The sequence below is a fragment of the Malaclemys terrapin genome, chromosome 7 (genome assembly GCF_027887155.1).
Source record: "Malaclemys terrapin pileata isolate rMalTer1 chromosome 7, rMalTer1.hap1, whole genome shotgun sequence".
NCBI classification, from domain to species: Eukaryota; Metazoa; Chordata; order Testudines; family Emydidae; genus Malaclemys; species Malaclemys terrapin.
Window position 1 is genome coordinate 33,044,350 of NC_071511.1, and position 27,951 is coordinate 33,072,300.

Here is a 27,951-nt window from a genome sequence, read left to right on the forward strand (position 1 = left end):
AGCTCCCCAGTCTCATTATCAGTCTAATCTCTCTATCCTCTAATCCCTGCCCCTGCGTGACAGTCACCCCCTGTGCGTGCTGTAAATCCCTATTGCCAGGATTGAGATGGGATTTAAGTGATTCATAGAGCCCGCCCCGGGATCCATTCCCGCTCGCACTGCCTCATTGGCTTGGTTTCCCAGTGGGCTTCGAGAAAAGGCTTTGTTTTAATGCCACCAGGGCTCTACTGAATCCCAAGGGCCCTGTGTGTCTGATGGGAGAATCCTGCAGCACCCTGGGTCTCTGGTAGCGGCTCCCATGCTCTGGTCCCAGGGGATGCTGCCTTGCTTGTAATGAGTGGAATTCCCATTGCAACAGCTGTGGCAATGCGACTCAGACCCCCTCCCCCAGAGGGGCTGGGCCTCCCACATACGCCCTCAAAAAAGGGTGGTGAGGAGAAGAGCTCAGACCTCCACAGGCAGCCAGGGGCCCCAGATGCCGTCTCACACATTGGGGTAGAGGGTCAGATTCCTCCCAGAGGGGCAGAACAGCCCCAGACCTCAGCTCCTGTGGGGCCAGGGAGAGAGGCTCATACCGTTCCAGAGGGGCAGGGTCCCCTAGCCAGATCCCGGTTCACACATGGGGAGCCAGGAAAAGGGCTTAGACTCCCCCTGAGGGGTAGCTCCAGCACACAGCCAGGGTGGTACATAGGTAAGCTCATCTTGAGGGGCACCCCCTCAAGCCTGGGCATGGCCTTGCAGGGGTCCTGGTCACCAGCACCCCTGACTGCTTCCCAGGGGTCCTCGTCACCTTGCGCCACTCTCCCACCCAGCTAACACCCCCCCCCCCCGCCCCCACGGCAGCTAACCCCACCTGGGGAGACTCACCCGTGCGACGGGGAGCCCCCCCCAGCTCACCTCCGCTGAGCACGCCGGCGCCACTCTAATTCTCCTCCCCTCCCAGGCTTGCGGTGCCGATTAGAGGAGACTTAGAGGGGGGGCTGAGTGCTCAGCGGAGGCGGCAGAGTGGAGGTGATCTGGGGCGGGTAGTGGTTCCCCTGTGCGGCCCCCTCCCCCCGTTACTGCGGGTGGCCTTCCCCACGTGCCCCCACCCCAGCTCACCTCCACTCCACCTCCTCGCCTGAGCAGGCTTTTAGGCACCCCCAACCACTAGGCGCCCTAGGCGGCCGCCTAGTTTGCCTAAATGGTTGCACCGGCCCTGCCTGTGAGGGCTTTGTCTGGGGCTTCCACTGCCTGGCCTCCACCCCTGCGGGGTAACAGAAGGGCCAACTCCTGATACCAAACTAACAGGGCCGGCTCCAGGCACCAGCTTGGCAAGCAGGAACTTGGGACGGCCACTCCAGAGAGGGGCAGCAGGTCCAGCTATTCGGCGGACAGTCCCTCACTCCTGCTTGGGGTGAAGGACCTTCCGCTGAATTGCCCCGCAGATCGCGATCGCGGCTTTTTTTTTTTTTTTCTTGACTGCTTGGGGTAGCCAAAACCCTGGAGCCGGCCCTGCCAACTAACCATTGTCCCCCATCCCCGGGGGCTACCCTGAGGGTCTCGGCTCCTACTCCTGGGCCCTGCAGAGCTTCTCCCAGGCTGTTTCCTCCCAGCTGGATCCCCCACTGCCTCCCCTCCCCAGGGACCCAGCCCTTGCCCCTGCTCCCTTCAGGCCCTAGCTCAACCTGCCTGCCTCCCTTCTCCTGGGAGGTCTTGTCCAGCCTGCTTGAAAATTCGCTCCCCCAGGCTCTGGCACACAAGGCTGTGAAGTCTCAGGCCCTGGCTAGGCGGAGCTAAGCTTGGCGTAGACACAGGTAGGGAGCGCAGACGTACATTAACTGCATTCACTCTTGTGGCACCGTAGGGAGTGTCTATGCTACAGCACTACAGCGGCACACGGATGTGGCCCAGAGCTGTGCCTCAGACCAGCGCCGCGCCCTCGCTGATGCTGCAGGGAACAGAGCGTGTGAGCCCTGGGACCAAACAGCATCTCTGTGCTAAGGCAAAACTCGGATTTGGGTCAGGCTGATGCTCCGAGCCGGCACCATGACACAACCCACCCTGGGCATGTTACGTGATCCCGTCTCTTAGCATCTCTTCTGAGCCACAGTCGTCACTCAGTCCTTGGCATGTCTGCCGCGACCCCGGTGCAGCCCTGTGGACCTAATCCACAGCTCTCAGGGCTGAAATGATCCCTTAAGGAGCACATGTCCCTCGTGCCACAGCACAGTGCCAGGCTGCCCCAGCTAGTCCCTCCCAGTTCAGCACAGCTACACCCCAGCCCCAGAGTCTGCTGTTGGAGGGAAAGCAGGGAACTGCAGGAATTTGAGTCCACACAATACCACCCAACACAAACAATGGCACCTCCTCCAATACCTTCCTCGGCGCTCCTGAGTGGAGAGTTGGAAGGCCAGGAAGACTGATAGATCATCTACCCAGAGCACGTCACGTTGATCCCCCTGTACTGAGACCCCTCACTCACATATGACCAAAGGGCCTCCCAGGAAGGCAGCCAGGGCTGATCGGAAGGGCGACAGCTGGAGAACCCACCCCCTATGGCAGTAGCAGGTTAACCCTTGCAATACCCTTCCTGAACCATCAAACTACTGGCTAGTGCCAGCACAGGGGGCAGAGTTAAGGTTCTTTCTGGTTGTCAGAGGTTTAAGTTCAGCCGCTCTCCATATTGTGGATGGATCCAGGGCACACTGGGCAACCTTAACTCTGCATTCATGAAGTTTAGGGGCATTTAATATGCCAAGGCTTCTCACCTTCTTTGTACCTGTTATCTGCAATATGGCACCTTCCAGCTGCACAGCGCCCCCTACTGCTGCTCAGGGGCATTAGGGTCAGCACTGACTGAGCGAAGAGTGCTCCCAACTGATCCCCTAGCCTGCTCCCTGCAGCACAGCGCCCTCTAGCATGGGACCATCATTAGCACCAACTGTTGGGACTGCACCCTTTAACATCCTCCCCGACTCTGCTCCCTGCAACATAGTGACCCCTTGCACAGGACTGGGGCACTGGGCCCACTCCACTCCCAGCAGAGGCTCTAGCCTCCCAGCCCAGAGAAGCTCCCAATGCAGGTGCGAAGGCCACATCTCCCCACGCTCATCCCTTTCCCTGGACTCCTGAGGTGTGAGACTGCTCCCAGCGAGCCAGGAGATTAACCGAGCCAGCTACAGAGATTAAGGCTGCAGGATTAGTGCACCTGGCAGCACGTGGGGGATGGGGCTTGGCCTGTTCTTGACTCACCTTTAAGAAGATAATGGCTTGAGTCTGATTGATGTAGAAACACAGTTGAGCAACCTGCCCAGGCCTCATGTGGGGCGTGGCAGAGCACATCCCCCAGAGCCCAACCAGGATACTGGCTCTGGCTTCTAGTGCTTCTGACCATAGGATTTAATTGAAAAGAGGAATCCCGGCCCTACTGCTTACAGTGGTAAGGACACTCCTCAAAATGCCAAGAGAGGGTCAGCTAGAGGCTGAGGTCTGCCTGAGTCTGCAGCTCTGAGAACAGCATGAACTCCTCCACCTCATGTAAAGGGAGTGTTCACGCTGGTACCTCCTGGCAACAATTCAAGATGCAAGTGGCGGGGGTCACTCTGGCAGCAGTGCAAATGCCAGTCACGTGTTCACTCTGGAATCTAATGTGAAATTAAACAGGAGGGGGTTGCTCATGTTGACACCCATGGATTTAAAGGGCAGCTAGGCCTTCAACTGAAACCTAGTGGTGGTATTTTTAAGTGACACCATTAGCCAGTTCACCCCTGACCAGAGAGGAGGGAAAAAAGAGCGCAGTGGGGAGATGGGTGGTATGCACTAGGCCCCACACCTGCCCACTCCTTGAGCCCTGTCCATTTTCATGCCTGCTAGTGAGTAGGCTCAGAGGGTAACAATCAGGCAGCTACGGAACCAGCTAGAGGACCACAACCATCATTCCTGGTCAACTTAGGCCAATGTGCAGGGTCCTATAGACCAGGGGTTTGCAAACTGGGGGTTGGGACCCCTCAAGGGGTTGCAAGGTTATTACACCGGGGGGGTGTGTGTCACAAGCTGTCAGCCTCCACCCAAAACCCCGTTTTGCCTCCAGCATTTATAATAGTGTTAAATTAAAAATAAAAAGTGTTTTTAATTTATAAGTGGGGGTCATACTCATAGGTTTGCTGCGTGAAAGGGGTCACCAATACAAAAGTTAGAGAAACACTGCTATAGACAATCACTGTGTTTTAGAGCCCTCAGAGGTAGAGACCATAGTGGACCTGTTGGGAGAGCTAGAACACTTAGAATTTCCTATGGGGCTCTTGGGCTGCAGTTTGGCAGCTGTAACTTTCAGAACAAGCATTACCATCCTGCGTCACAAAGGGGGAAATTTCAGTACAGACAAGAGAAACAAGTCCTGTGTCCCAGTTCCCTGCTCTAACCTACTAGATCTCACTCCTTTCCCGGCACCAGACATACAGCCCAGCAGTCTTGCTTCTCAGGTGCTCTAGCTGCTTCACCATATCCCTGTCAAGCCAGGAAAAGAAGCCAGAGGTCCTGGCTCCCAGCCCCACTCCCCCCGTTCCATACCCCACTCCCCCTTCCCAGGGCTGGGAGTAGAACCTAGCAGTCCTGACTGCAGGGTTACCTCTCCTCTGCTCTTTGTATAGTGGGCATAAAATTAGAAGCACTGACCCTACAAGACCTTATTAGCCCATTGTTTCTATTAATACCAAGGCTCATTAGAGCTTGATTAGGGACACAGGCTCTACCAAATACAGTTTACTGGCATAGGGAGGGTCCTAGTCTCTTCCAAGTCTCCCACACCCTTAGGCCAGTTAAAGTTTCCCTGTAAGGATCTGCCCGGGTGATTTCAGAGTAGGATGTGATGCTGCAGCGTGTGGAGGCAGGAGAAAGATAACCCGAGTGCCAGGAATCCATAACCTCTGGTTATGGGGCTGGAAACCCAATCCACCAGGAATCTAGAGCAAGCCTTAAAGGCCACAGAGCCTTAAGGCCACTTGCAGCCCCCACTCCTGAGCAGGGAGAGGCAGAGGGAAGAACCAACCCCAGCAGTTATCTGAGCCTGTTGGCACGTAGAAAACCTTGCTGGCTTGATATTGACAAGAGTCCAAAGACTAGAGGACTGGAAGCTGGTGCAATCTCTGTGGGAAATCAGGATGGGCTCTGGGATGTGAGGAGGGATAGATGATTTGTAGTGGGGTAGCAGCTAGGAGCTCTAGTCATGCACCAGGACCCCATTGCACAAGGCGCTGTACAGAGAGACCAAAAGACTTACAGCCTAAACACTAAGACAAGAGAATACAGAAAGCCAGGGGAGTACGAGGAAACAATGAGACAATATTGGTCAGCACGCTAGGCCGTGATCTCTGCACACCAGCAGCCCAGACACAGTCATTTTTTTTGTAGGACTATCGGCAAAGAAGAGTTTTGAGGAGGAAGGAGGAGAACTAGGTGGTTTTGCAGGTGTTTATGGGAATCTCCTCCCAAGCATGGGAGAAAGCACCAGGGGGCTTGTTTGAAAACAGAACAAGTGGTGGTTGACATCATAGGCTGATCAGAGGCAGGAACCGACAGCTCACTAGCGAATGAGAGATGGGGCGGGGATAGGCAGTGAAGAGCTTTGACGATGAGGAGAAGCAGCTTGTGTTTGACAGGAAGAAGGGGGAGCCAGTGGAGGGATGTAAAGAGGAGCAGAGAAGATCAATTAACAATGGGAACAACTTACTTTGAGATGTGGTGGATTCTCCAGCACAGAGGGTTGTTCTGGCCAGGACTGGCTCCAGGGTTTTTGCTGTCCCAAGCGGCAGGGAAAAAAAAAGAAGCCGCGATCGCAATTGCGAGCGGCAGCACTCCAGCGGCAGCTCCACCGCGCTGCTTTCTTCTTCGGAGGGAATGCGGCGGCAGGTGCTTCCCTCCGAGAGGGACCCGCCACCGAATTGCCGCGGAACAGCCCGATGTGCCGCCCCTTCCCCTTGGCCGCCCCAAGCACCTGCTTGCTGGGCTGGTGCCTGGAGCTGGCCCTGGTTCTGGCAGCCCCACTCTAGCTCAACCACCAGATATGGGCAGGAGGCAGGAACCACTAGGTAGGATTTTGCATAGGAAGATGGACTTGATGATCTGAACAGTCCCTTCTAGCCTTCAACCCTATGAAATACCAGCCAAGGCTTGAGGGGAAGATATTCCCATGTTAAAGCAAGGCAGCCTGTGTCCAGCTCTCCCCGCAGTTATTTGGATGGCAAAGAGCCCCAGGCACAGGCCAGGGCCCCACTGCACCAGGTGCTGTTCACACACAAGACGACAGGCTGTGCTCCAAAGTGCTTCCCAGTCAATATGGCCATTGCTTTTATTGTCAGCAATAGCACCTAAAGGGTGGTTTGGTGGCTCCTCCCAGACATTAGGAGAGGAAGCACCAAGGTGCTTGTGGGGAAAACACAAGGAGCAGGCCCTGGGAGCCAGCACTGTCAGGAGCCGGGGGTGTGTATCAATAGCTCAACAGTCAAGTGTGTTGCCCCCCCGCTGCAAAGGTGCCTTTCTTTGCAGGGACTGGAGACTCCTGGGGCCCATTCTCAACACTGCCATAAGCTTCCTGCGTGAATGCGGGCAAGAGTTGCATTCCTGGCTGGGTGCAAATTCCCCATCTGTAAAGTGGGGGGGCCTTCCTTTGCCTTGTCCATTTAGATTAACAGCCCCATCCAAGCTCAAGGATCCCCAGCAGGGTGGGTGCCACCAGACCCCCCCACAACAGCTGCCATGCCAGGTGCTGGACAGACAGGGCAAGAGTCCCAGCCCCCATGGAGCTGCCATCTAGAGAGAGCAGAAGAGAATGGGAGAAAAGAATGAGCATTATCCCTGTTTTACAGATAGGAGCTGAGGCCCAGAATAATGAAGCAACTTGCCCAAGGCCCCAAGAAAGGCTGTGACAGAGCCAGGAATGGCAAGAGTCTCACACCCAAGACAACTCTCAGGCCCACTAACCTCTACAAGGCTCAGGTGAGACAGTGGTGCCAGGGGATTTGCACACTTCATTTCCATTAAAACAGGGGTTCTCAAACTGGGGGTCAGGACCCCTCAGGGGGTCACAAGCTGTCAGCCTGCACCCCAAACCCCGCTTTGCATCCAGCATTTACAATGGTGTTAAATATATTAAAAAATGTTTTTAATGTATGGGGGGGGGGTTGCACTCAGAGGCTTGCTGTGTGAAAGGGGTCACCAGGACAAAAGTTTGAGAACCATTGCATTAAAAAAAGTCAACCCACCCTGGGAAGCTAAAGCCCTTTTGGGAGCTTGGATGATACCAGACTGGACATCCAGGTGAACAGGTTGCTCCTCAGACTGCACTAGCTTGAATCCTGTCCTGCAGCACCAGGGGAGAAAGGAACCTCAGACTCTCTCCAGCTGTCTGCCCTCCTTCAGGTCACATCAGGCGACGGGAGACAGCTGGCATGCCTCAAACCTGGGGGTCTACAGCATGCCAGGATCACCCTGCTTTTAACAAAGAGCTGGGGAGGGGCTGCTTCAGGTTCTGAATCCCAACAGGAAGGGGTTGTTTTGCTGATCAAATAAACAGCCTGTTTTCTCTGCAGCGCTTTGGCGGCCCTCTGGAGTGGAACTCATATCCATGACTGCCACCAGAACCATCTCTGCTGGCCTCATTTATATTCCAGGCACAGCCATACTCACGAAAGGGCTCCTTCACCAAAGCTTTTCACACATCAATAGGTCACAGAGCAGGGACAACGGGAAGGGACATTTCTGCCACACTCGGAGCTACAGGAACTTCCAGTGCATGGGTAGATTGCAGTCTTTTTTGCTTCCTGGTCTGCATGGCTCTACTTCGCCAGCCTCCCACATTTTGGCAGAAATAAGGGGCTGTGGAAAGGAATCAATGCTGGCACAGTAGTGGCTTCAGGGTTGGACATGGGGCTGCTCGCAGCACCTCATCATGACAATCCCAGCCTTCCCCCATGCCTATGGGGAATTGAGGTATTGCCTCAGCCCGTCCCAAACCCCACCACTGTTCACTGCCTCTGAAACAGCTGAACTGCAGGAGCAGACAAGCTTTCACTCTCCTGCACTTAAGCCAAGCTACCTGGAGTTGAAAAAGGTCCAATAGAGCAAGACTCTTCAGATTCAGGTAGGCCTAGAGGCCCTGACCAATACAGCGCACTTCTACCCCCACATCATACAAGGTGCAGCCCAGGCCCGACTGAAGGGGGGAGGCTTGTCATGCCAGGGACAGTGCACATGTGGTGAGAGTCCCTGCTTCAAGTTTACAGCCTAGACTCAAGCAGGATCACCCTGTTTCCAGTCACAAGAGGAGTCCGTAGCTTCCTGAGCCCCAGACAAAAAGGTGGGAAAGGAGACAGGCACAAAGAGAAGCATCTTACCCAAGATCATGTAGTGGATTATTGGCAGAGCCAGGAATCAAACCCAGGTGTTCCGCGTCCTAATACTGTCGCATGGGCCACACCACCTCTGCCCATAGATCATCTTCCTCTTGTAAAGCAGGAAGAAGGAATGTATTTGGGCACCTGTCACACAGCTTGGTTTTGCTTCAAAAATTTTCCTGTTTCAAGGATCTTGGAAGCTTAAGGAAGATGATCAGCAACTGGTGGAGGATACCCCTCCTAACTGGGATCTGTGTGGCTTAGATAGATTTGGGAGCCAGGACCCCTGGCTCTATGGGCTCTGGAAAGAGTGGGGGCTGATGCTTAGAGCAGGGGACACTGGGAGTCAGGACTCCTGTGTTCAATTCCCAGATCTGGGAGGGGAGTAGGGACTAGGAGTCATTGAGAACTGGGTTTTATTTTACATACACCCCCCCCCCCCACACACACACACACACCTGAATAAGGATTAAAAAGTTGAGACCCTGATAACAAGAGCACACAGTTACAGCAGGCTGTGAAGAAACTACACCAGCACGTTATTTCACAGTGGCCCTGAGACAGCATGCCAGAGTAAATGGTCTCAGTGACAAGAGTCTGACAATTACCAAGCTTCAGTATCTTGGTTAATTTCACTAAAGACCGAGTAAGGGACCGGGCACCAGAGGACCCGATCCCAACCCCAATTCTGCCACTCATCCATGTTATCTTGTGAATAGGCACTCCAAACACATCATCCCTATTCTACTGCTGGAGAAACACCGATCTGCCTCCCTACATGGGGAGCTGGGAGACCTAACTCTTGAGTGTTAAAGTGCACTGAGATTAAAGTGCTATCCATGTGATCAGAGCAGGTGATCTAGCTGCTGTTTGGTAACTTTGCAACCATCACCAACACCGAGTTTCTTTTAAAGGAGTCAAAGATGGAAGGAGAGGCTGATGTTCAGCACCACATAGCGGAGACTCAGCCAATAAACAGACCTGGGCTGATGTCATTCTGTCCATTCACACTTATTAGTATTTACACAAGTGAGAGGGAATCTAAATCTCCATTTTACTACACCTCTAAGTCAACTGTGCCCATAGTTGTATCAGAGCTAGATGATCAACTGAAGTATTTATACGCAGTCACTGCATGCTTTTCCTGACCCAAATCCACTAGGGAAACTGGCACAATGCAGGGACATTCTGCTGGTCCTACTCACACAAATGATGTGCAGTGCTTGGAGGAGGAACAGCACACTGCAGTGAAGTGGAAGAAATGCTCCTCAGGGGACTAGAGTGAGAGGTTCAGTCATCTCTGCTCACATCTGCCATGGGCATGGAGACTGTGGTAGCAGTGACTGGATGAACCACGCCACCCAGTATTGCCATGCAAGAGTTGTTGGTGTTTTAGCTAGCCCTTGGCTTAAGGAGTGGGTAGCGCTACAGAGCATGAACTGTTAATTGAGCCAGTGACCCTTTAATGGGTCAGACAATGTGACAGCAGATCATGCAGCCCTCCCAACCATCCCAGCAACAGGGGTGTCAGAAATATCCTGCAGTTGGATTGCTGCTGTGGCACTGACCTCCCAGCGCAGCAAGGACCTTGTTTGTAAGGCTGAAGGCCTCAAGAAGAGCTGAGCTTTCAGGAGCACACACTTTCCATACAAATGTGCAAGGGATCATACCCCCAAACCCCGCCTTTAAGAAATATAGCCCAACTCCTGCAGTGGAGCATAGCACCACTTGTTGGCAGCAAATGGTAATGGGTTTCCCCCATCCAAGTCACTGAGAATTAATTAGGCCTTTATAAAAAAAACTGCTTTTATTCATTGGAACCTCCCCTCTAATGCAGTTTTATTCATACACAAAAAGCAGTAAGAAATGGCTGCGGGTGACTGAACGGAAGAGCGTTTTACACATTATCGTCAACAGAAATCGCTCCAATTTGGGGGGCAAGGGGACCCCAGACCACAAAACATTCAGATGTTAAAAAGATTCTAGGCACATGGCAAGTGAAAAGCAAATGGACCTTGAGTGTATGCAGTAGCAGGGCCTTCTCAGTGCCTACTGAAACCTCCTAACTACCCAATTAACCACTAACAACTCGCTACTGCTCCCTATGGGGCATTCCAATACCCACAGTTAAGAGGACAATGGACCCCACCCCTCCAGCATGCTTACCACCATTGTCTTGTATAGTAGCCCCTTGACAGAAACAACCCTCCCCAAGCCAAAGCCCTGACTTGGGGTGTATTAGCACTGGGGTTCACAGGGCCCAAAGATCAGCTATGGTACTTTCCTGCCTCTTTCCTCTGGTATGAAGTCATGTCCAAGGAGATCTCTAAAATCCATTTGCTTGCCCCTTGCCCGCATTCCAACCTCCAGGCACTGGCAGTGCTGGAAAGAGTCCAGACTCAGAGAGCATTGCTCTCTTCAGATGGATTTCAAATTTAAGTTGCAGAGAGAGAGAGAGAGAGAAAGAATGGAAATAAAGTAACAAACAGGTTCACAATATGGAGCCAGCGTTCCGACCGCGTTCTTCAAGGGAAGAGTTGCGTCGCTTCACAGAACTGTCCTTTCTCCCAACATGGCCACCAGCCAGCTACAGGCAGGTTCCTGCTGAGGGAGTGTCCTCACTGCATTCCCAGAGTCCTCCAATCTCACTTTGGGAGCCCCGGCAGCCCCTGCTTCAGAAGAGAAACTCCGTGCTACAGTGCCCTGAGAGCTAGTGTGGATTCTGCTACCGAAACACACCAGTCGGACAGGAATCGGACATGACAAAGCCCCGAGCCTTCATTCTGAATAGAGTAAGGAGGAGGGTGTGAGATGTAATCTCTGGCACGTTCCCAGCAGCCTGGCTTCACGTGCCTCTCCCCTCCGATTCCTGGCTCCATAAGGTGAGATTCAGCATTTTATGAAACAATTGAATAGAAAAAAATCCATCCTTCAGTTCTGTGGTGGGGGTGGCGGAGGCGCGGGGGGCATGCCGAATGGTGGCAAGGCCGGCACCCCCATCCCCATCATGGTGACGAAATTAGAAGGGTCCATGGGGGGCGGGGGAGGGGGCGGGGCGTACATCATGCCCGCGGAGCCAGGCGGCGGCGGCGGCGGAGGAGGCGGGGCCCCGGGCGGCAGCGGAGGCTGGACCCCTGGAGGCAAAGGGACCATGGAGGGGTTGCCTTGCATCTGCGGGGCCCCCGTAGAAGCCGCCACCGCAGCCCCCTGCTGCTGCCATGGCGGGATGGACCCGGTGCCAGCGCTCGTGGTGGTGGTGGTCGTCGTATCTGGGATTTAAAGAAGAAAAAGGTCACTTGAAAGGATCAGGGGTGAAGCTCGGAGTAACTGTAGGTAAGGGAAGTGTCAGCCTCGCTAAAGGGACTGGACTGTCATGGGATGCAGGCTCACCACATGCACAGAGGGCACTACTGGTCCTGGGAGTGTAGGGAGTATTCTCTGGCGTCAGTCAGGGCAAGGGAGTCATATGGAGAACTCTTCATGCAGAGAGCTATTTCCATCTTTGCTTTGGCACAGCTAACAGCTGGGCAAGTGGGGTGCAGGAGTGCAGCTCCCAAACGCAGCAGAGGGGAACTAACTGCTATGACAGTGTTTCCCTGCCAATGGGCAGCGGAGAGCAGCAATGGGGATGGGGAAATTGTACCACCCCAGCCTCTGCAAACATGCTGCCGTGCTCCCACCTCCCCTACTCCGCCTTCTACACCCATGTAACCATATGGGTGAGTGGGGTAGTGTCCCTTTCTCGCACGCATGCGGGATGGGGATGAAGGTAAGAGAATTGCTCTTACTCACTTTGCTGCCATGGCAAGGGAGTACTGGACGCCATACTGTTGCTGGGAGGTGGCGGCGGAGGCTGCTGCTGCTGCTGCCATGGGGGGAGAGGACCAGAGGGAGGCGGGGGAGGCTGACCACTGGGCGGAGGGGGCGGCGGGGCCATCATACCCATCGGCGGCGGCATCATACCTGCAAGGGAGAGGGGCGGCCGATTAGGGGCTGGGCATCGAGGCGACACTGAATCGTGACTTGGTTAAGGGCTTGTGACACAAGACACTCACCTTTTCCTTGATGCAGGCGATAGACCCCAGAGCCCACAGGCGTATTTCCCAGGTACTGATCTTGAGGGAATGAAAGACCGTAGCCTTAGTGCCAGTTAATGAGACTAGGAGATTCTTCCCCATTCTCCCCCAATAAGTCAACTCGTTAGCTAATAGCCCTGTCCACAGACAAGAGCCCATGCAGACACCGTAGCCCAGGGATACAAAACTGTGGCTCTCCAGCCTCAAGTGGCTCTTTAACGTGTCTTCTGCAGCTCATATTAAAACACTGATTTAAACCACCACCAATCAGGATACTTTGCCCAATTAACCAATTAAGTTATCAACTTGCACTAAGTTATTAACTTATTTGCTGTGCACGTGTGTGTAAAAACACTAAATAATTCTCCTGTCATTCACATTGCTGTGGCTCTTTTGGGTAATGCTGATCACTAACTTGGCTCCTGAACCACTGAGGTCTGAGTATCTGCTGTAGCCTAAACCCTGAGGCTGTAAGGATAAACCCTTCTGCTTTGAGAGGGAGCATGCCGATTAGTGGAGTGCATCTCAACTACAGAGCACTCCCCAACACCAGTCCCCGCCCAAGCCAACCCCCCCGTACCCGCAGTGCCTTGGAATGTACTTACCCATGTGGTGGGGGCCCGGGTGACCTGGAGGATGTGGCCCCTGGTTCATGGGTGGATGATGTGGCTGCATCCAGGGTGGTGGGCCATTGGGATTGTGCTGCATTGGATGGCCACCATGCCCACCCATGTTGGGCATGGGGTGGTGGAAGTTGTGAGGCCCACCTGGACCCCCAGGTCCTCCATGCATCCCATGGTAGGGCCGGTTATCAGAGGGGCCGGAGTTCATCCACGGAGGACGGTTCTACAGTGGGGGAGAGAAAGGAGCTATTCAGACATGCCTTTAAATACAATCAAAGCCATCATCTGATCATGTACTTCAGAGAGGAAAGGTGGAACCAGACTGCTAACTATTAACTGTTGTATTATGGGAACTACAAGCCAGGACCAGACTTGGAGGGTCCATCTAGTGTGATACCCTGTCTGATAGTGGCCAGAGCCAGACGCTTCAGAGGAAGGTGCAAGAAACCACACCCTGTATCAGCCAGATGTGGGATAACCTGCTTGACATTAGGTCTCACCCTGTTCCTTACCAGTTACAGACTGGGGTAAGCTCCGAAGCAGGTGGTGTAACATCCCTGTCAAAGCTTGTTAACATTGGCTATTGTAACTCTGGATATTCTTGGTGTTTGTAGAAGTGTCCAATCCTTTTTGAATCTAGCTCACTTTTTGGCCTCAGTATTATGGCAATGAGTGCCACAGGGCAATTATCTGTAGTGTGGAAAAGTATTTCTGTGGCTCATTCGGAAATCGCCACCTTTCAATTTCACTGTGTTCCCTTGTGCTTGTACTGCGAGTAAGTACAGGGAGAACAGAAGCTCCTGATCTCCGTTCTCTAGGAGATTCATTTATAAATCTATGTTCCCTAAACAATCCCAACGTTTTCATTCTCTCTACATGAGAATTTCCAACTCCCTCAACATAGTTTGGAGCACCCAAAAATAGGACAAAACCCAGAACTGACTGCACAGTTGTTTGTTTCTTTCCCTATGAACCATTCAAAAAAAAGGGGGACTGATTCCTGTCACCACCACTGAAAAGCTGTGGGACGGACACCGCAGTGCATGGGGATGGAGAAAAGGGGCCTATTGTAAAGTGTTTCCTTTCAAGCAAATACTAGCAGGTGAAAAGGCCTAATCACTCACAGGAGGAGGCGGGTTGTTTCCTGGTCCCGAAGGTCTGGGCCCGCTTGACAGAGGTGTATTGGTGGGGCCAGAGGAAGATCCCACAGATGCTGGGACTGGAGCTTCTCCCAGCTCTGCCATCAGGGACAGGTATTCTTTGTCCATGCGGGCTTTGTCCTGAGCAGATTGAGGGTCGCCAGGTCTGGAAGCAAAAAGTCACATGCCACTAAGCCAGAGGTTTTCTACCTTCTTTTGTTTGCGGACCCCTAAAAAATTTCAAATGGAGGTGCAGACCCTTTTGGAAATTCAACCTGTGGTCTGCAGACCCCTACCACAGAAGTTAGTTTTTAGTCTAACTGAACAGACTTCAACTATAAAAGTTGCACGTGCTTGACAACATTCGATGCAGTTTGAGAAAGGGTGTTAAACTGTGGGCTTCTATGGTAAAGACAACAATTTGGGGTTTTGACCTGTAGGTGGGAGCATTCACATACTTTAGATTGATCAGAAAATCAGAATGCCTTTGGATTTTTTATTATTATTATTATTGTCACCTTTCGCAGACCCCTTAGATAGTCTGTGGACCGGAGGTTGAAAACCACTGCTCTAAGCCACACTCCAGATACCAATGCTATGGGAGGGGAGCTGAGTCCACTGTACAGGACCGATGGATCCAAAGCTACATCACTCATCTCCTAGGCTTCATATGGAGTAAGCTGTGAAGCTAAATGAATACAGAAAACTACCAGCATGGATTGGGCCAGTGCCTCCATCTAGCCCACTATCCCATCTCCAGCATCAGCCACTAGCCGCTGCTTCAAAAGGTAGGTACCAGAAACCATACAGTTAAGAAATAACCTATCCCAGGAAAAGTTCCTTTATCCCAATCAGAGGCTGGTTTGGACCCCCATTTCTAATCACCATTAGGTATTGTATAGGATTAATTTCCAAGCCTAGTATTCGCTAACTCCTACCCCTTCCCTGGGTATTGTGCTAAGAGGAAGACTGATTTGTCAAGTGCTTCTGCGTTTGATAGTACATGATTTCCTAGGACTAGCTGGATGGTCTGCTGCAATTAGCTGCTAAGACACCCTTCTGGAAAGCTATAGCATTCCAATCACAGAGCCCATCTGCTGACATAAATGATGAGCAGGCACAGCTGACAGAAGATTGCCTAAACAAGCTGGCCTGGGAAATTTACCTAGAGAACTTGCAGTCAGAGGCAATGTGTCCAGCTCCTCCACATTTGGTACACACAGTGGTGTTGGTGATGCTGCGGGTCTCCGCACTTTGCCATGGCCGCAGGATCCTAAGCGATAAAGCATAATTAGATCAGCTTGACACTCAAGCAGCAGCAAACATATGCAGCTGCACTGACTTTGCTACTTCCAACTGGCAGGTACTTACCTGTTGTCATCTTCCCGCAGCGTCCCATTAAGCCGGGCCAGCTCACGCAGCTGCATCTTCCGCAAGTCATTCTGGTCTTCTGGTGTTTCAATGCCTTGCTTCAGAATATTTCGGATCTGGAAGAGACATATTGCTTAGTGGTATCAAGCTCAAACCCTTATCTGCCTTTGAGAAATTCAGCTCCCAAATGCAGGTCTACACCGTTAGAATTCCAGCTCCCCTACAGGCCAATGATAAAGCTAGCCCCCTCATTCCAATTCCTTTCCTATGTTCCTCCATATCACTCCTATGAGTGGAGTGCTGAGATTGAATCTTCCTCCAAAGTTCCCAGACAGGTCTTATTTATTTCATCATTTTGCCTCAAAAATAAAAGCAAGTACGCAGAATAAGAGGCTGGCAATGGATTACAATGCAGGAGGCAAGCTTGAGTTGAGTTTCCACAATGTGATCTTTTACCGTAGCTGAGACAGACTCCCCCAGATGTTTTTGGTTTGACCATCCTGAGCTTTGCATTTATACCTGTTCCACAGCCTTCTTCACATTCTCCATGGTGTTGGCAGTGACCAGAGCATGAAGAGGCTCATCTTCTCCAGGTAGCATCTGGCCATCTTTTCGGCCCACCTTCCCTTCCTTCACCGACCCCTTCCCCCGGATCATGATCTTGGCATTGCATTCCTTCTCAATATTCTTCAGTGTATTACCTCTGTAGAACAAATGGTTGTGTTATTCCCATGCCAACTGGGGGATTTCTCCACTCCCCCCCGATGCTACTTCACTCCCAATGGGACTGTATCACTGCCTCAAGTACTCTTCTTCATGTGGGGTCAGTTTTACCCCAATCAACACCCTGTTTAGAACACTTCTAGGGGGTATGTCTACACTTAAACCGTTAGTGCAGCACAACTGCAGCTGTAGCACTTCAGTATAAACACTACTTATACCAACAGGAGGCAGTCTCCTGTTGGCATAGGTAAGCCACATTCCCAAAAGGCGTTAGCTACGTCACTGGAAGAATTCTTCCATTGACCTAGTGCTGTCTACAATAGGAGTTAGGTCAGCATAAGCACATCTCTCACGGGTATGGATTTTTCACACTCCTGAGAGATGCACCTATGCTGGTGTAAATTCCCAGCGTATATCCAGCACTAGGTCAATGCCAAGCACACACTCCTCAAACACAAGGAATCTTTCTGCATTCCCAGAGAAAGCATAAACACACTATGTCAGACATGCTATCGAGGATGTCCTGTCAGAAGATAACATGACAGGTAGTCTGTTTCAGTGCCACGAAGTCCTACATTAAGATATGGTGACTTGCAGGGTGGAGACTAGAACTGGAATAGCTTCCAAGCGCCCAGCAAGGCAGTAAAGCTACTTGGATCGTTTTGCCTTTAAAATCCCATAGTACATTCAGCCTGGCTCTTGGAGACATGTTCTGAACCATTTTAAAGGCTGCCAATTCTACTCTGGTCTTGATGTCACACCATCTATCTGCTAGAGTCTTGATGTGCTTTTACCAGCACCATCTCTCAAGCATAAGCAAATAAGCCAGCACTCTCCATTACTGTCAAACTCTTGGACTCCAAATTTGATCACCTCTGAACTACCCTCATTTCACAGAGACGAGTAGCAGCTCACCTGGGTCCAATCAGAAGCCCCACAAAGTTAATCTCAGGATATTCATCCTGTGGGATCATCACCTTATCGCTCACTCGGGTCGCTGGAGGCCTGAAAAAAAAAATCAAGTATCATCATCAAGACCTGCATATAGCTAGCCAACAGACATCTCCACAAGGAACCTGAGCCAGCTCAGATCAGAACTCTTTCCCCAGTTCAGAATGCATTGGTAGTCCAGGGAAACAGTGGTTATATGCTTTATAGCAATGGTCGCCAACCTTTTTAAGCCCAAAATCACTTTTTGAATTTAAGGGCAACCCAGGATCTACCCTGCCCCTTCCCCCAAAGCCCCGCCCACTCCATCTCCCCTCATCGCTCGCTCTCCTCCACCCTCACTCACTTTCACCTGGCTGGGGCAGGGGTTTGGGAAAGGGTGCAGGTTCTGGGCGGGGGCTGAAGGGTTTGCAGTGTGGGAGGGGGCTCCGGACTGAGCCTGGGGCCAAAGTGCAGGAGGGGAGCAAACTCGGGGGGGTGGGGTGGGGAGGGATGTCAGGCTCTGGTAGGGGGCTCAGGGCTGTAGGAGGGCGTTCTGGGTGCAGGAGGGTGTCAGGGCTGGGGCAGGGGGTTGGGGTGCAGGAGGTGATTTGGGGTGCTGACTCTGGGAGGGGACTGGGGCGTAGCCTCCCATCAGGCAGCACTTACCGCAGGCAGCTCTCGGTTGGCAGCGCAGCAAGGTGAAGGCTGTCCCGGCCCCACACCACTCACAGAAAGGGCCAACGTGCCCCTATGGGGGGGCATGGGGCACACGGCTCTGCATGTTGCCCCTCTCTGCCAGCATCACCCCCTCAGCTGCCAATGGGAGCTGTGGGGGCAGTGCTGGCAGACAGGAGCAGCGCACCAAGACCCTCGCGCCAGACCCCCCCACCCCCCGCCACCTCGGGATCGCGCTGGCTGCTTCCGGGAGCAGCGTGGGGTCAGGACAGGCAGGGAGCAACCTCGCTACACCACCTGAGATCACAGTCAACTGCGGGAGTCCCCAGGATTGTCCAGTCAATTATGATCAACTGGTTGGGATCTACCTATAAAGCAGTGGTCACCAAAGAGCTATTTACACAGCAGCACTTGTGCAGAGGAAGCTGGGATAGGGCAATAGTCAAACTTGGATTTTGGGACAGGATGAAACCGTCCAGGAATGACAGTGCAAAGGCCTACCCATAACATCTGGCAGGATCTTCTCCCTCCACTTACTTGTAATCAGCTGGTGGCTTGAAGTCCGGGTTGAGGGCCACCATCTCTGTGATGAGGTTATGCCTCTCCTCCTCCAGTTTCTTGCGGGTGCGGAACTCACGGGTATTCAGGCGCTTCCCCTCGCTATTGTAAATGGGCTCAGGGGAAGGGGACCTGCAGAAAACACCCATGGTTATTCCTCCCGTGGTCAAACCCAAGTGTCCACTTACAAGTACAGCTTCCCCTCAACCCTAGCATAATTTAGGCAAATCAGGGCTAAATGTGCTATTAAGACCACAGGAAAGGAAGGTGTAAGTTCATTCATGCCTGTCTTATGACTACATGGATAAGGAGGTTGCAGCAAAACACTGTATGCCACGAGGAGGGGGGAAATAAGGTGCTTTATGGGGGTAGCAAGGCTGTAAACAGCTACAATGACAGCAACTCTGCCACGAGTGTGTTCATGATTTTAAAGGGGAAGGTGGAGAGAGTTAATTCGCACGGAGAACAAACTTTCCAGCGTCACTAGGCAATGCAGCCATGAGTTTAGAGAGACTTCTAACGCAGGAGGTAATGCAGGTTAAACGTGGACTTTTTAACACCATAACAGAGTAACAAAAGAGATTAGTCTTTAATCAAAGGTGACTAATCCTGCTGGCAACACCCATTAAATCTAGTTCACTGCCCCAGTGTAGAGAGACGGTCATGGCTTCTGTCCTGGCTTTTCCATCATTGTGCTGGCAGCTTCAAGGCCGACTCTCAACCTGTTTTCTGTGTTAAGGCTTAGAGGCTGGGTCAAACCGCCTTTTCTTGGTCCACAGTCTGGACCTGTAAACCTCTATGGAGAGCCCTGTTTTCTCCACAGGGTTTAGATGCCCAGAAAGCAGAATTTTTTTTGTTTTGTTTTAACAGCAAAATGTTGTAAAGCTAAAATAAAAGAGTCAGTTTGATTTACCACAGCTGTGTTTGCGGTAAGAAAAAAGTCACACTCCTAGAAATTTGATTAAGTTATGGACCTTTTTTAAAACATGAAGGAAAATTTAGGATTAGCTGCAAGAAGGGAAGAGATTATGTGGATCAGGTTATTAAAAAAATACATCCCGGAAGTAATCAGAAACCTACACCCTTGTTTTAGGTTAAGAGAAACTTTTTCTACCGGGTTAGAGCAAGGATTAAAATCAGTTGATCCCACTGTCTTCTGAGCCTAAAGTGAACCATCAACACATGGAATAAAAGGTCAGGTTTGATCAGGACTAATCATGTCTAAATTACACCTCCATTTCTAGGATTTGAATAAATGTAACACAGTCCAATAGCAGAGAGAGCAACACAAAAATACAAGATATCACCCTCCCAGCTTGTTTTTACTAAGCATTTTAAACTCATGTTAGCTAGTAGTTGGTTTAGAAACACATTTTAAAGAATTCAAGTAACAATGAATTATTAAATGGCTTAACTTTGAGATTACACCTTCAGAAATTAATGCTAAGACAGTCATTTCATGCATTTGATTCTGTTGAACTGCTGAGGAGCAATTAAGAGTTAGACTCTTCTGTAACTGAATCAGAAACTCCAATAAATTGTTTTTTTTAAACCACTAACAGGTTTGATATTTGACAGATCAGACAACTTTGGCTTTGGGGTCTTTTGCTAAACTGATCATTAAAAATGTTAAAGGCTGTTACAGCAATGCCTCACCTTCACAGGAAAAAAATTAAGAAACCAATAAGTCTCCCCTCATCAGTCTGGGTTATTGTTCACATAAGAAATGCCAATCTGTCAGTCAAGTTAGGACAATTGCTCCAACTCAATCTTAAAAACCAAGAGCAAGGGAAAAAGGATAGACTTTACATCTATTCCCTCCTGACAATAAAAGGATTAAAAAAAAAAACTTTCAAAGTTTACTAGTAATTTGTAATAATGGTGAAAGTTAGTCAAAAAGACACTATGCAGTGGTGCCCTGTAATGTAAAAAGTGCAATGGGAGTGCAAAATTTGTGTGCTAAAGAAAACTAGTTATTGCAAGGAAATAAGGCATAATAATTTGACTCCTAGCAAGGCTAAACAAAGATGCAGAAGTGAATGGCTTTAACATCCATGACACCATCTTACTGATCTAATACACCTTCAGCTGGGTAGAAATCAAGCCAAAGAAGGTTTCACTCCCATTTTAAATGCAAAACTACTTCAGTTGTGCTAAATGCTATAACACAACAAATTCTAGCTGGAAGATTGGGGGGGAAAGAGGGGTTTACTCCCCTCCGGTAAACAATCCAGACTCTGCTGTTCCATGCTAACAACCCAACTACAAAAATAAAGTGGTTAAATGCTGTTACTTTTCAGAATGTCACTGAAGCCCAACATAGCCACAGCTGTCCAAAAACCTATTGCAACGTTTTCACTTCAAAAAGAGTAAACGAGGCTGGAATTACCCCACCACCTTGAGTCCCCAGAATTCCCCGATGTTGGCCAATGCTGTACAATAGCTGGCAGCAAAGAAATTGGTTAGAAAACTCATCTGGCTTTTAAAAAATCATCCTCAACCACCAAGCAGAAAGCTCTGCCATATAAGCTGATCAGAGTATGTTTCCAGGCTGCTCAAACTCAATGATGCAAAAACAAACAAAAAAATTAAAATTAAAATAAAATAAAATAGTGCTTAAAAGTTTGCAAGGTGAACCTGTGAGAAAGACCTCTAGATACTGGGCATGTGCACAAGTCAGACCCTGAAAAAGTACATTAATTGGCTACCTTAATTTCCCTTAAAACAAGTCAGGTTAATTAAACCTACAACCTTAGAAAATCAAAAACAATGATATACCCTTATTACCCTTTTCCCTGTGGTTTTTGTAGGGCTAGAATTGGTTCCATTCCATCTTCCCTAACAGAAAAACCCCAGCTCTCCTCCACAAAGAGCATTGCAGTCATCTGACTAGAGCAGGATTGTATTGAACTGACACATTATGATGCCACCAAAAAAATGTATTAAAAAAGGTAAAAGTGTTACTGTCAGCTGGTTAAAACTGTTTCCCAACCTGTCCTCTGGGTTAGGGGGGATGCCCAGGTCTCCTGTGCGCAGTTTACGAGTCAGGTCTTCAATCTGCAGTTGCACTGGAAGAAACCAGGTTAGGAAAGAAAAAAGGATGGAAAAAAGACATTGTTACCAAATAACATCTCAAATCTTAACATCAAAGCATGAAGAACGGGAAACTTTGCAATGGACGACTGATATTGTGAATAAATCGAAGGAGACCCGCACAATGTTATGTCAGCCAGCTAAGTTCAGCAGGAATCCAGAAAAGCCCACATTGATCTTATTTACATCTAGCTAGCCTTCTTCAAAGAGGATTATTAATTAGAAAGCAAAGTACTCAACTGAAATGGAGTTAGCAGAAAGAACTGTCTGATCTCTGAGACTACAACCAGCAAGTCACTGGAAGCCAAAACTCTTTCTGACCTGCTAAAACTGGTATTAGTTCCAGGCCTAATGGAAGATGCCTTTGCAAGCAATTCCACTGTCCTACTGGACTTCTTCTTCCCATAGCAGAGTAACAATGTCTGTAAATATCAAAATAATTTTACTGATGATTTCAGAGCCAATTAAAAATGTGACTTGAATTAATATTGCTGAAGTCAGACATACCAGTTTAGAAAAGGTCTCATTTCTTTTCCTAAGGCAAAAGCACATGGGCCATGCACCTGTGCATGTCTTTATTCTTAACAGAACTCCTTAAGGTAAATAAAAACAAACATACAGAAACTGCATGCACTGTACCCATGCTAACTAACCCACACTATGTACAGACTCCAAAAAGTCTGCTGCTGTCATAGATCATGGACAAGGTAAGTCAGAAAAATTCAGGGTCAATTTTCAGATGGTAAATTACTAAAATGTACAAGCAGTTAAGCTTGACTCAGTTCTGGGTCCCTGACGCTGTACAAAAGAAGAAAGATCAGGATCTCTGAACCCCGAGCAATGTGATTTGGTTAATTTCTGGAGAAGCTGAATAGCACGTGGGAGAGGGGTGCTAATCTGATCCACACTATTTCTTTTCAAAATCCCTGCCCCATTTATTATTATTTTTAAATAAAAGTGCTGGTGTTACATTTGCTTCTTACCTTAGCATAGACTGAGAATTCTGAGCTGCAGTTATTTCATCCAATTGGCAGCAGTTTTATGATGGTTCCAATTTAAGATTGCATCATTGGCACAGAAACCTTGCTTTCTTTTTGTGTGCAATATGTCTTGCACTTCTTCTAACTCCCTTCAAATGATATTTAGAGCCTCTGAGAAACTGGGACACTCACTGTCCTTGCCTACCAATCACTTCTCTTCTTTAAACTGTTCTTCAAGCAATCCTGGCTCTGCCTAGCCCCCAAACCCCACATCTCTCCTCCTCAATCCCTCATGTCTCCCTCTTCCAATCTCATATCCTGTGTTTTAAGTTATGCAAACATCATAAGCTCTTTGGGGCATGATACAGGTCTTAGCTTTGTTGCTGAAATAGCACGTACACATAGGGCTCTACACAAGTAACAAAACAGCAACTTCAGAAAATCTGGAAGTCAGACTATTCATGTCTCATTTCCTTCTGTAGAGCAGTAGTTGGCAATGCAGCTAACACCTGGCTCTTCCTTTAAATAACAGATATTTGTTTTATGATACTGGATCAAAATCTGCTTTATATTTCTGCCTAGAGAAGATATTCTGGTACAGAAACTGACAGAATCAAGGGCAAAACCCACAGTCTAGAAACTGACCTAGCAACCTTGACAGTAAACTATTAACAAACTTAAGTAAACCATAACCAGATCTCAGCATTGAACAAGATGACTAGTTACAAAGCAAGTCAAAATTCTCAGTGGTTATGCAGAAGAAAGAAACCAAGGATTATCTTCAACCCGAGAGAGATGAACTGGATCACACTGTCTTGTGAAGAAGAGCTTGCTTTATGTAAAATGCAAGGACTAGAATTACATGTGACAATGCAAAGTCTCAGACAGATTAGGACTTTCTTGCCCTTTTTCACCCTCCTGGCTTATATTTGGTAGTTCATGAAAAGTGAATTTAGCATCATTGTTTGCAATTGAAGGCAAAGTTAATGTTAAACCTTGTATTTATAAACCAAGTCACTTAAACATTCTTATTCCCATACAGGAATGGTGTAGTCCCAAAGACAAATCTTAACCTTTGAAATTCCTTGTTTTCACAATTAACATTTCAAAACCCTTCATTCCCATAGGTCTAAGCAGTATCCCTTTCCCAGCAGTCTGTGTGCATGTGAATAGAGCTCATTTAGCAGAGCTCTAAACTAGAAGAGATGCTGAAGGTTTAGATTTCTTGCCACAAAGAACAGAAGCAAAAGTTTCTCAATTTCCCTCAGAGCAAAACCAATATGACCAATGCCACCTTGAACACAAAAATTGAACTTCTACAGAGGTCATTTTTTAAAAAATTAAGCAGCCCAAAAGGAAGTCAGACTAGGTTTGAGGGGATTTCTGGTGCAAGGCTGTGCTGTGAAAGAGGTACCGGCAGGCAGTGTTCTCCACTGGAGAGGTAATCCTAGAGGCCCCCACTGACTGTAATGAGATTACTAAATAGATGTTGAGAATAGAGGCTAATATACCTAGAGAAAGGATCACCCCACCCCTACAAAAACTATTCTAGGCATTCCATTTTCACCATGCCTGTGGAGAACACTACTCTTGTCACAAGCACGACGGGACCTGCAACAGGGCACGACTGAGCAAAAAATGTGTGAATTACTGATTTGAAGTTATGGAATAAGGCCACAATAACTTGAAGTCTAGAAAAAACATAGTTAACTTTCCAAACACTCAGCAACCAGAAATAGTCTCAGGATTACCAGATAGCAGATCAGATGGAAAAAGGGAAGAACGTGTATTTACCTATATAAGCTCTCTCTTGCTCACGAGTGAGTCCAGGAGGGATAACAGTGGGCATTCCTGGGATGACAGTCTTCTGCTCCATGGTGTCTTGGTTCCATCTGCTTCTCTTCCGCTTCTTATTAGGGAAATCTAAGGGCAAGCATCCTTCTTTAGACACACTTTGTAGAAATACCTTCATGCATACAATTTGACTTAATACATACATCTTACATAAACAATAATGGCTGCAACATTGAGCACACACAATTCCCTTAAGTCAGAAATACTGTCAAGGCTACCTACTCCTTTCAATACCAAAACTCACTGGGATGTGGAGAACTGCACACAAAGGCAGTAAGGTCTACAGGGTAGCACACTGAACCAAAGTTATATTCTAGTCTAATCACTGACCTGCCATGTGACTTTGGGCAAATCACTTCATCTCTCTGTGCCTGTTTCCCTTCACCCCTTGTCTATTTAGCCTTTAATCTTACTGTCACCATGTTTGCACAGCACCTTGCAGAGTGGGAGTGCTTCTCTGTTGAGGCCACGGGGTGCTACCATAATATAGATAATAGCAGCACGGCAGAAATTAATCAGCAAACGTTGCCACATTAAGACTTATTTATTATCTGCAAATCAGCAAGGGGTAGAACCAGCAGTGAGATTGAAATTCAACAAAACAGTGGTATCAACTACAAAGTTATGCCCCTCCATAAGGTAAGACAAACGGGAAAACAGGAAGATGCTTCAAGATCACCTTTCCAAAGCAAAAGAACTGCTCTCCAATCCAACTAACATTTTTCTAGTCACTTCAGCCACCATTTTTAAAGGGAACGCTGCAGTTCTGATCTTCGTCAGCAAAGCAACATGGCTGCCTCCCACAGCACCATTTCACATTTAGTCTCTCTGCACACATTACAAGATCCCTGGAGGGAACAGTAAACGTTCTAGGGATATTTATGTTGGATGTGATGGGAAACTATTAAAACCCCACAGCAGTTTTCCTTGAACAGTAGTATCGGAAATTGTTAATCCTCCCTTTTTTTTATGATGCTGATCTATGACTTGCTTTCACACAGGTATGGCCAGAAGAGCATGCATTTTGTCGTAGGATTGAACACATTTCCAAAATGTGCTCTTCTAAAAAACATTAAAAGCTTAACAGGATTAACTATCCCTAATCATCTAGCTAAAGGGGGAGACTAATAAAAATAGGAAGTTAAAGAGACCAGGGCAGCCTTTATCCTCCATTTCTTCCCAATCCTACAGAGACCTCCATTTTGGTTGTATGAGTAATTTGCTAACTCCTACAGACAACACCAGGCCTCGTCTCTTCCAAGAATACCCATGTCAGGCTGTTCAGTGCCTTAGGAACTGCAGTTATTTTGTGTCCAAAGCTCCCCGACTAGCACACGCCCACGTGTATTACCTAGAACCCCCATTTAAGTTACCAACCCCTAGATCTGTTTACATTCCCTTCTTACCACAAACCATGTCTCTCCAACCAATTAAGAAGAATATTCTCTTCATTCCCTCCCTCAGAAAAGAGAGCAGCCACCACCTCAACCCCATCCTGGCCCCCATCCTCATTTCCCTACATTTGGCAGGATTCAGATCCCTTTCTCCTACTGTGCCTCAGTTCCCCCTTTCCCAGTCTACTCTCTACCTACCCTTTCTATACCCCCATCCCACCCCTTTATTTACCCCAAATTCTTTCCTCTCCTAGAGCACCCAACATCATCTCTTCCTCCCATTCTCAAATCTACCTCATCCCCCCCCAAATACCCCTACAACATAGTCTCATAGCCATCTCCCATCCCATAAACCCTTAAACCCCCAATTTACACCATTGCAGTTTCTATCCCGTCCCACAATTGCCAAAATTATAACCACCCCTAAATTTATGCCCCTTCAACTCCCATGGACCATCTCAAGCCCCCCCATCCCTTTGCTTTTCAGTGCAACGTTCTCCAAACTTACTCCCTCAGCCTATGCTACCAACGAACCTCAAAAGGCCCCAAGCCTGCCCCTTCACCCCTTAGCACTGCCCCATTAGTGTATCCCCCACCACTCCAGCCCCTTAACTTCCACACCTCTTCCCTGCTGAGCTTAACTCTACTGCTATATATCCCCATTGCCCTGTAGTTCCTCTAATCCCAGCCTCAACCCTATCCATAGAACTGACCCCCACCCAACCCAGTTCTTCCTCCCCCTCCATTTTACCCTGCCCCCTCCCCACTTTTGTTCTGCCCCTCACCGTGATTACTGCCCCCTCCCGGGCCGTTCTCATCCTGCTGTTGTTGCGGCGGCGGCGGCTGCTGCTGCTCGTGGCCCTGCGGGGGCGGCGGCGGGGACGGATACCGGTATTGTCCGTACTGAGGTGGGGGCTGAGGCCCCCCGGCCTGAGGCGGCGGCTGTTGCTGCTGCGGAGGAGGAGGCGGGGGTGGGGGCGGTGGGGGCTGCGGCTGCTGCGGCGGGGGCTGAGGCTGGGGCGGCGGAGGGGGCGGAGGTGGCGGAGGAGGCGGCGGCGGCAGCGCGGCGAAGGGGTACGCAGCAGCCGCCATAGGGCCCAGCAGAGCTGCTTGGGCCTGGCCCGGGCCTGGGGGTGGTGGAGGTGGGGGCCCTGGAAGGACCAGTCCTGGGGGACCCGGCGGAGGCATCGGGTAGCCCGGTTTCCCCGGCGGTGGGGGTGGATGGAGCTTCCCTAGCGGCGTGGCGTTGGCTCCAGTCGCCGCCATTAGAGTCTCTTCAGTTCGCGTTTCGCGAACCTTCCAGCCTTTGCACCTCATAAAGCTGCTCGAAAGCCATTGGCCGTGGAGATGTCAGTCACACTCGCGCGTCCTTCCATTGGCAGACTCTTACGTCCATTGGCCTTCCGCGGCGGCCCGTTGGCCGAGCCGCTCCAGTGAAGGAAAGCGATTGGAGAAGAGCAGTCGAGTGGTGGAGGCAACGCGCATAGGTCAGCTGAGATGTCACTCTGCAGCGAACTGCGGTGGGAATGGTTGAGAGGCAGGATGGGTGAGCAGCATGGGGGAAAGACAAGTTATGATTGGTTGACTGGGAACGCAAGGCGCGGTACTAGCTGTATGGCACGGTGGGCGGGAGCCTAGTTCAGTGTCCGTGTTGGTACTGGATGAAGAGACGGAGGGCGGGCACTCGGGGTGGCGAGCCGCGTCGGGATTGGTTGCAGGGGTTTTGCCACACGCGCGGTGCGCCTTAGAGATTTTGGAAAGGTCGTTGGAAGACCCCGTACTGTGCGGGGGTGGTTGGTAGTGACGTTAATGCGGAGGGTCGCTCTCATTGGGCAGTACGCTGCGCGGGCGGTCATGGTTGGGCTATGAGGCCTATCAACTAACGGGGCGTTCTTTCCCTGATTGGTGAGTGACAGGGCAAGCGCGAGGCAGGGTGCTGACTAAGCCCCAGTCAGTGTTGGGAGGGTAGTAGACACCCCTCCCCCCCATGCTAGGAGCCCCAAGGGCTCATGGGAACCAACCCCCCTTCACCCTGCTAGGAGCCCATGAGGCTCATGGGAGCTAGGCCAAGGGAAGTGTGTTACCTCCCCGCACACACCAAGGGGGGGGATGTGCCCAGCAGGAGGGGGCAGGGGCCACACCTTGCAGTCACTACTGGGCATG

General features: G+C 49.9%; 1 protein-coding gene across 7 annotated transcripts; it reads right to left on the reverse strand.

Moving 5' to 3' along the window:
• Positions 1-10,160: 10,160 nt before the first annotated feature.
• Positions 10,161-27,120, reverse strand: SF1 (splicing factor 1). 7 transcript variants are annotated; one of them, XM_054036335.1, is made up of 13 exons: positions 26,574-27,120; positions 24,335-24,463; positions 21,460-21,535; positions 18,447-18,599; positions 17,220-17,309; positions 16,101-16,284; positions 15,582-15,697; positions 15,376-15,483; positions 14,196-14,376; positions 13,054-13,294; positions 12,428-12,487; positions 12,165-12,335; positions 10,161-11,641 (listed from the first exon to the last, which is right to left on the reverse strand). In XM_054036335.1, exons 1-13 carry the CDS (start codon positions 27,103-27,105, stop codon positions 11,304-11,306), a joined length of 2,379 nt encoding a protein of 792 aa, XP_053892310.1. In that variant the 5' UTR covers positions 27,106-27,120; the 3' UTR covers positions 10,161-11,303. The 7 variants fall into 7 exon arrangements, with proteins under 7 accessions (XP_053892310.1, XP_053892313.1, XP_053892316.1 ...); XM_054036337.1 differs by having other exon boundaries at positions 11,299-11,641; positions 12,428-12,482; positions 26,574-27,077; XM_054036336.1 differs by having other exon boundaries at positions 11,299-11,641; positions 12,161-12,335; positions 26,574-27,077.
• Between the last annotated feature and the right edge of the window lie 831 nt (positions 27,121-27,951).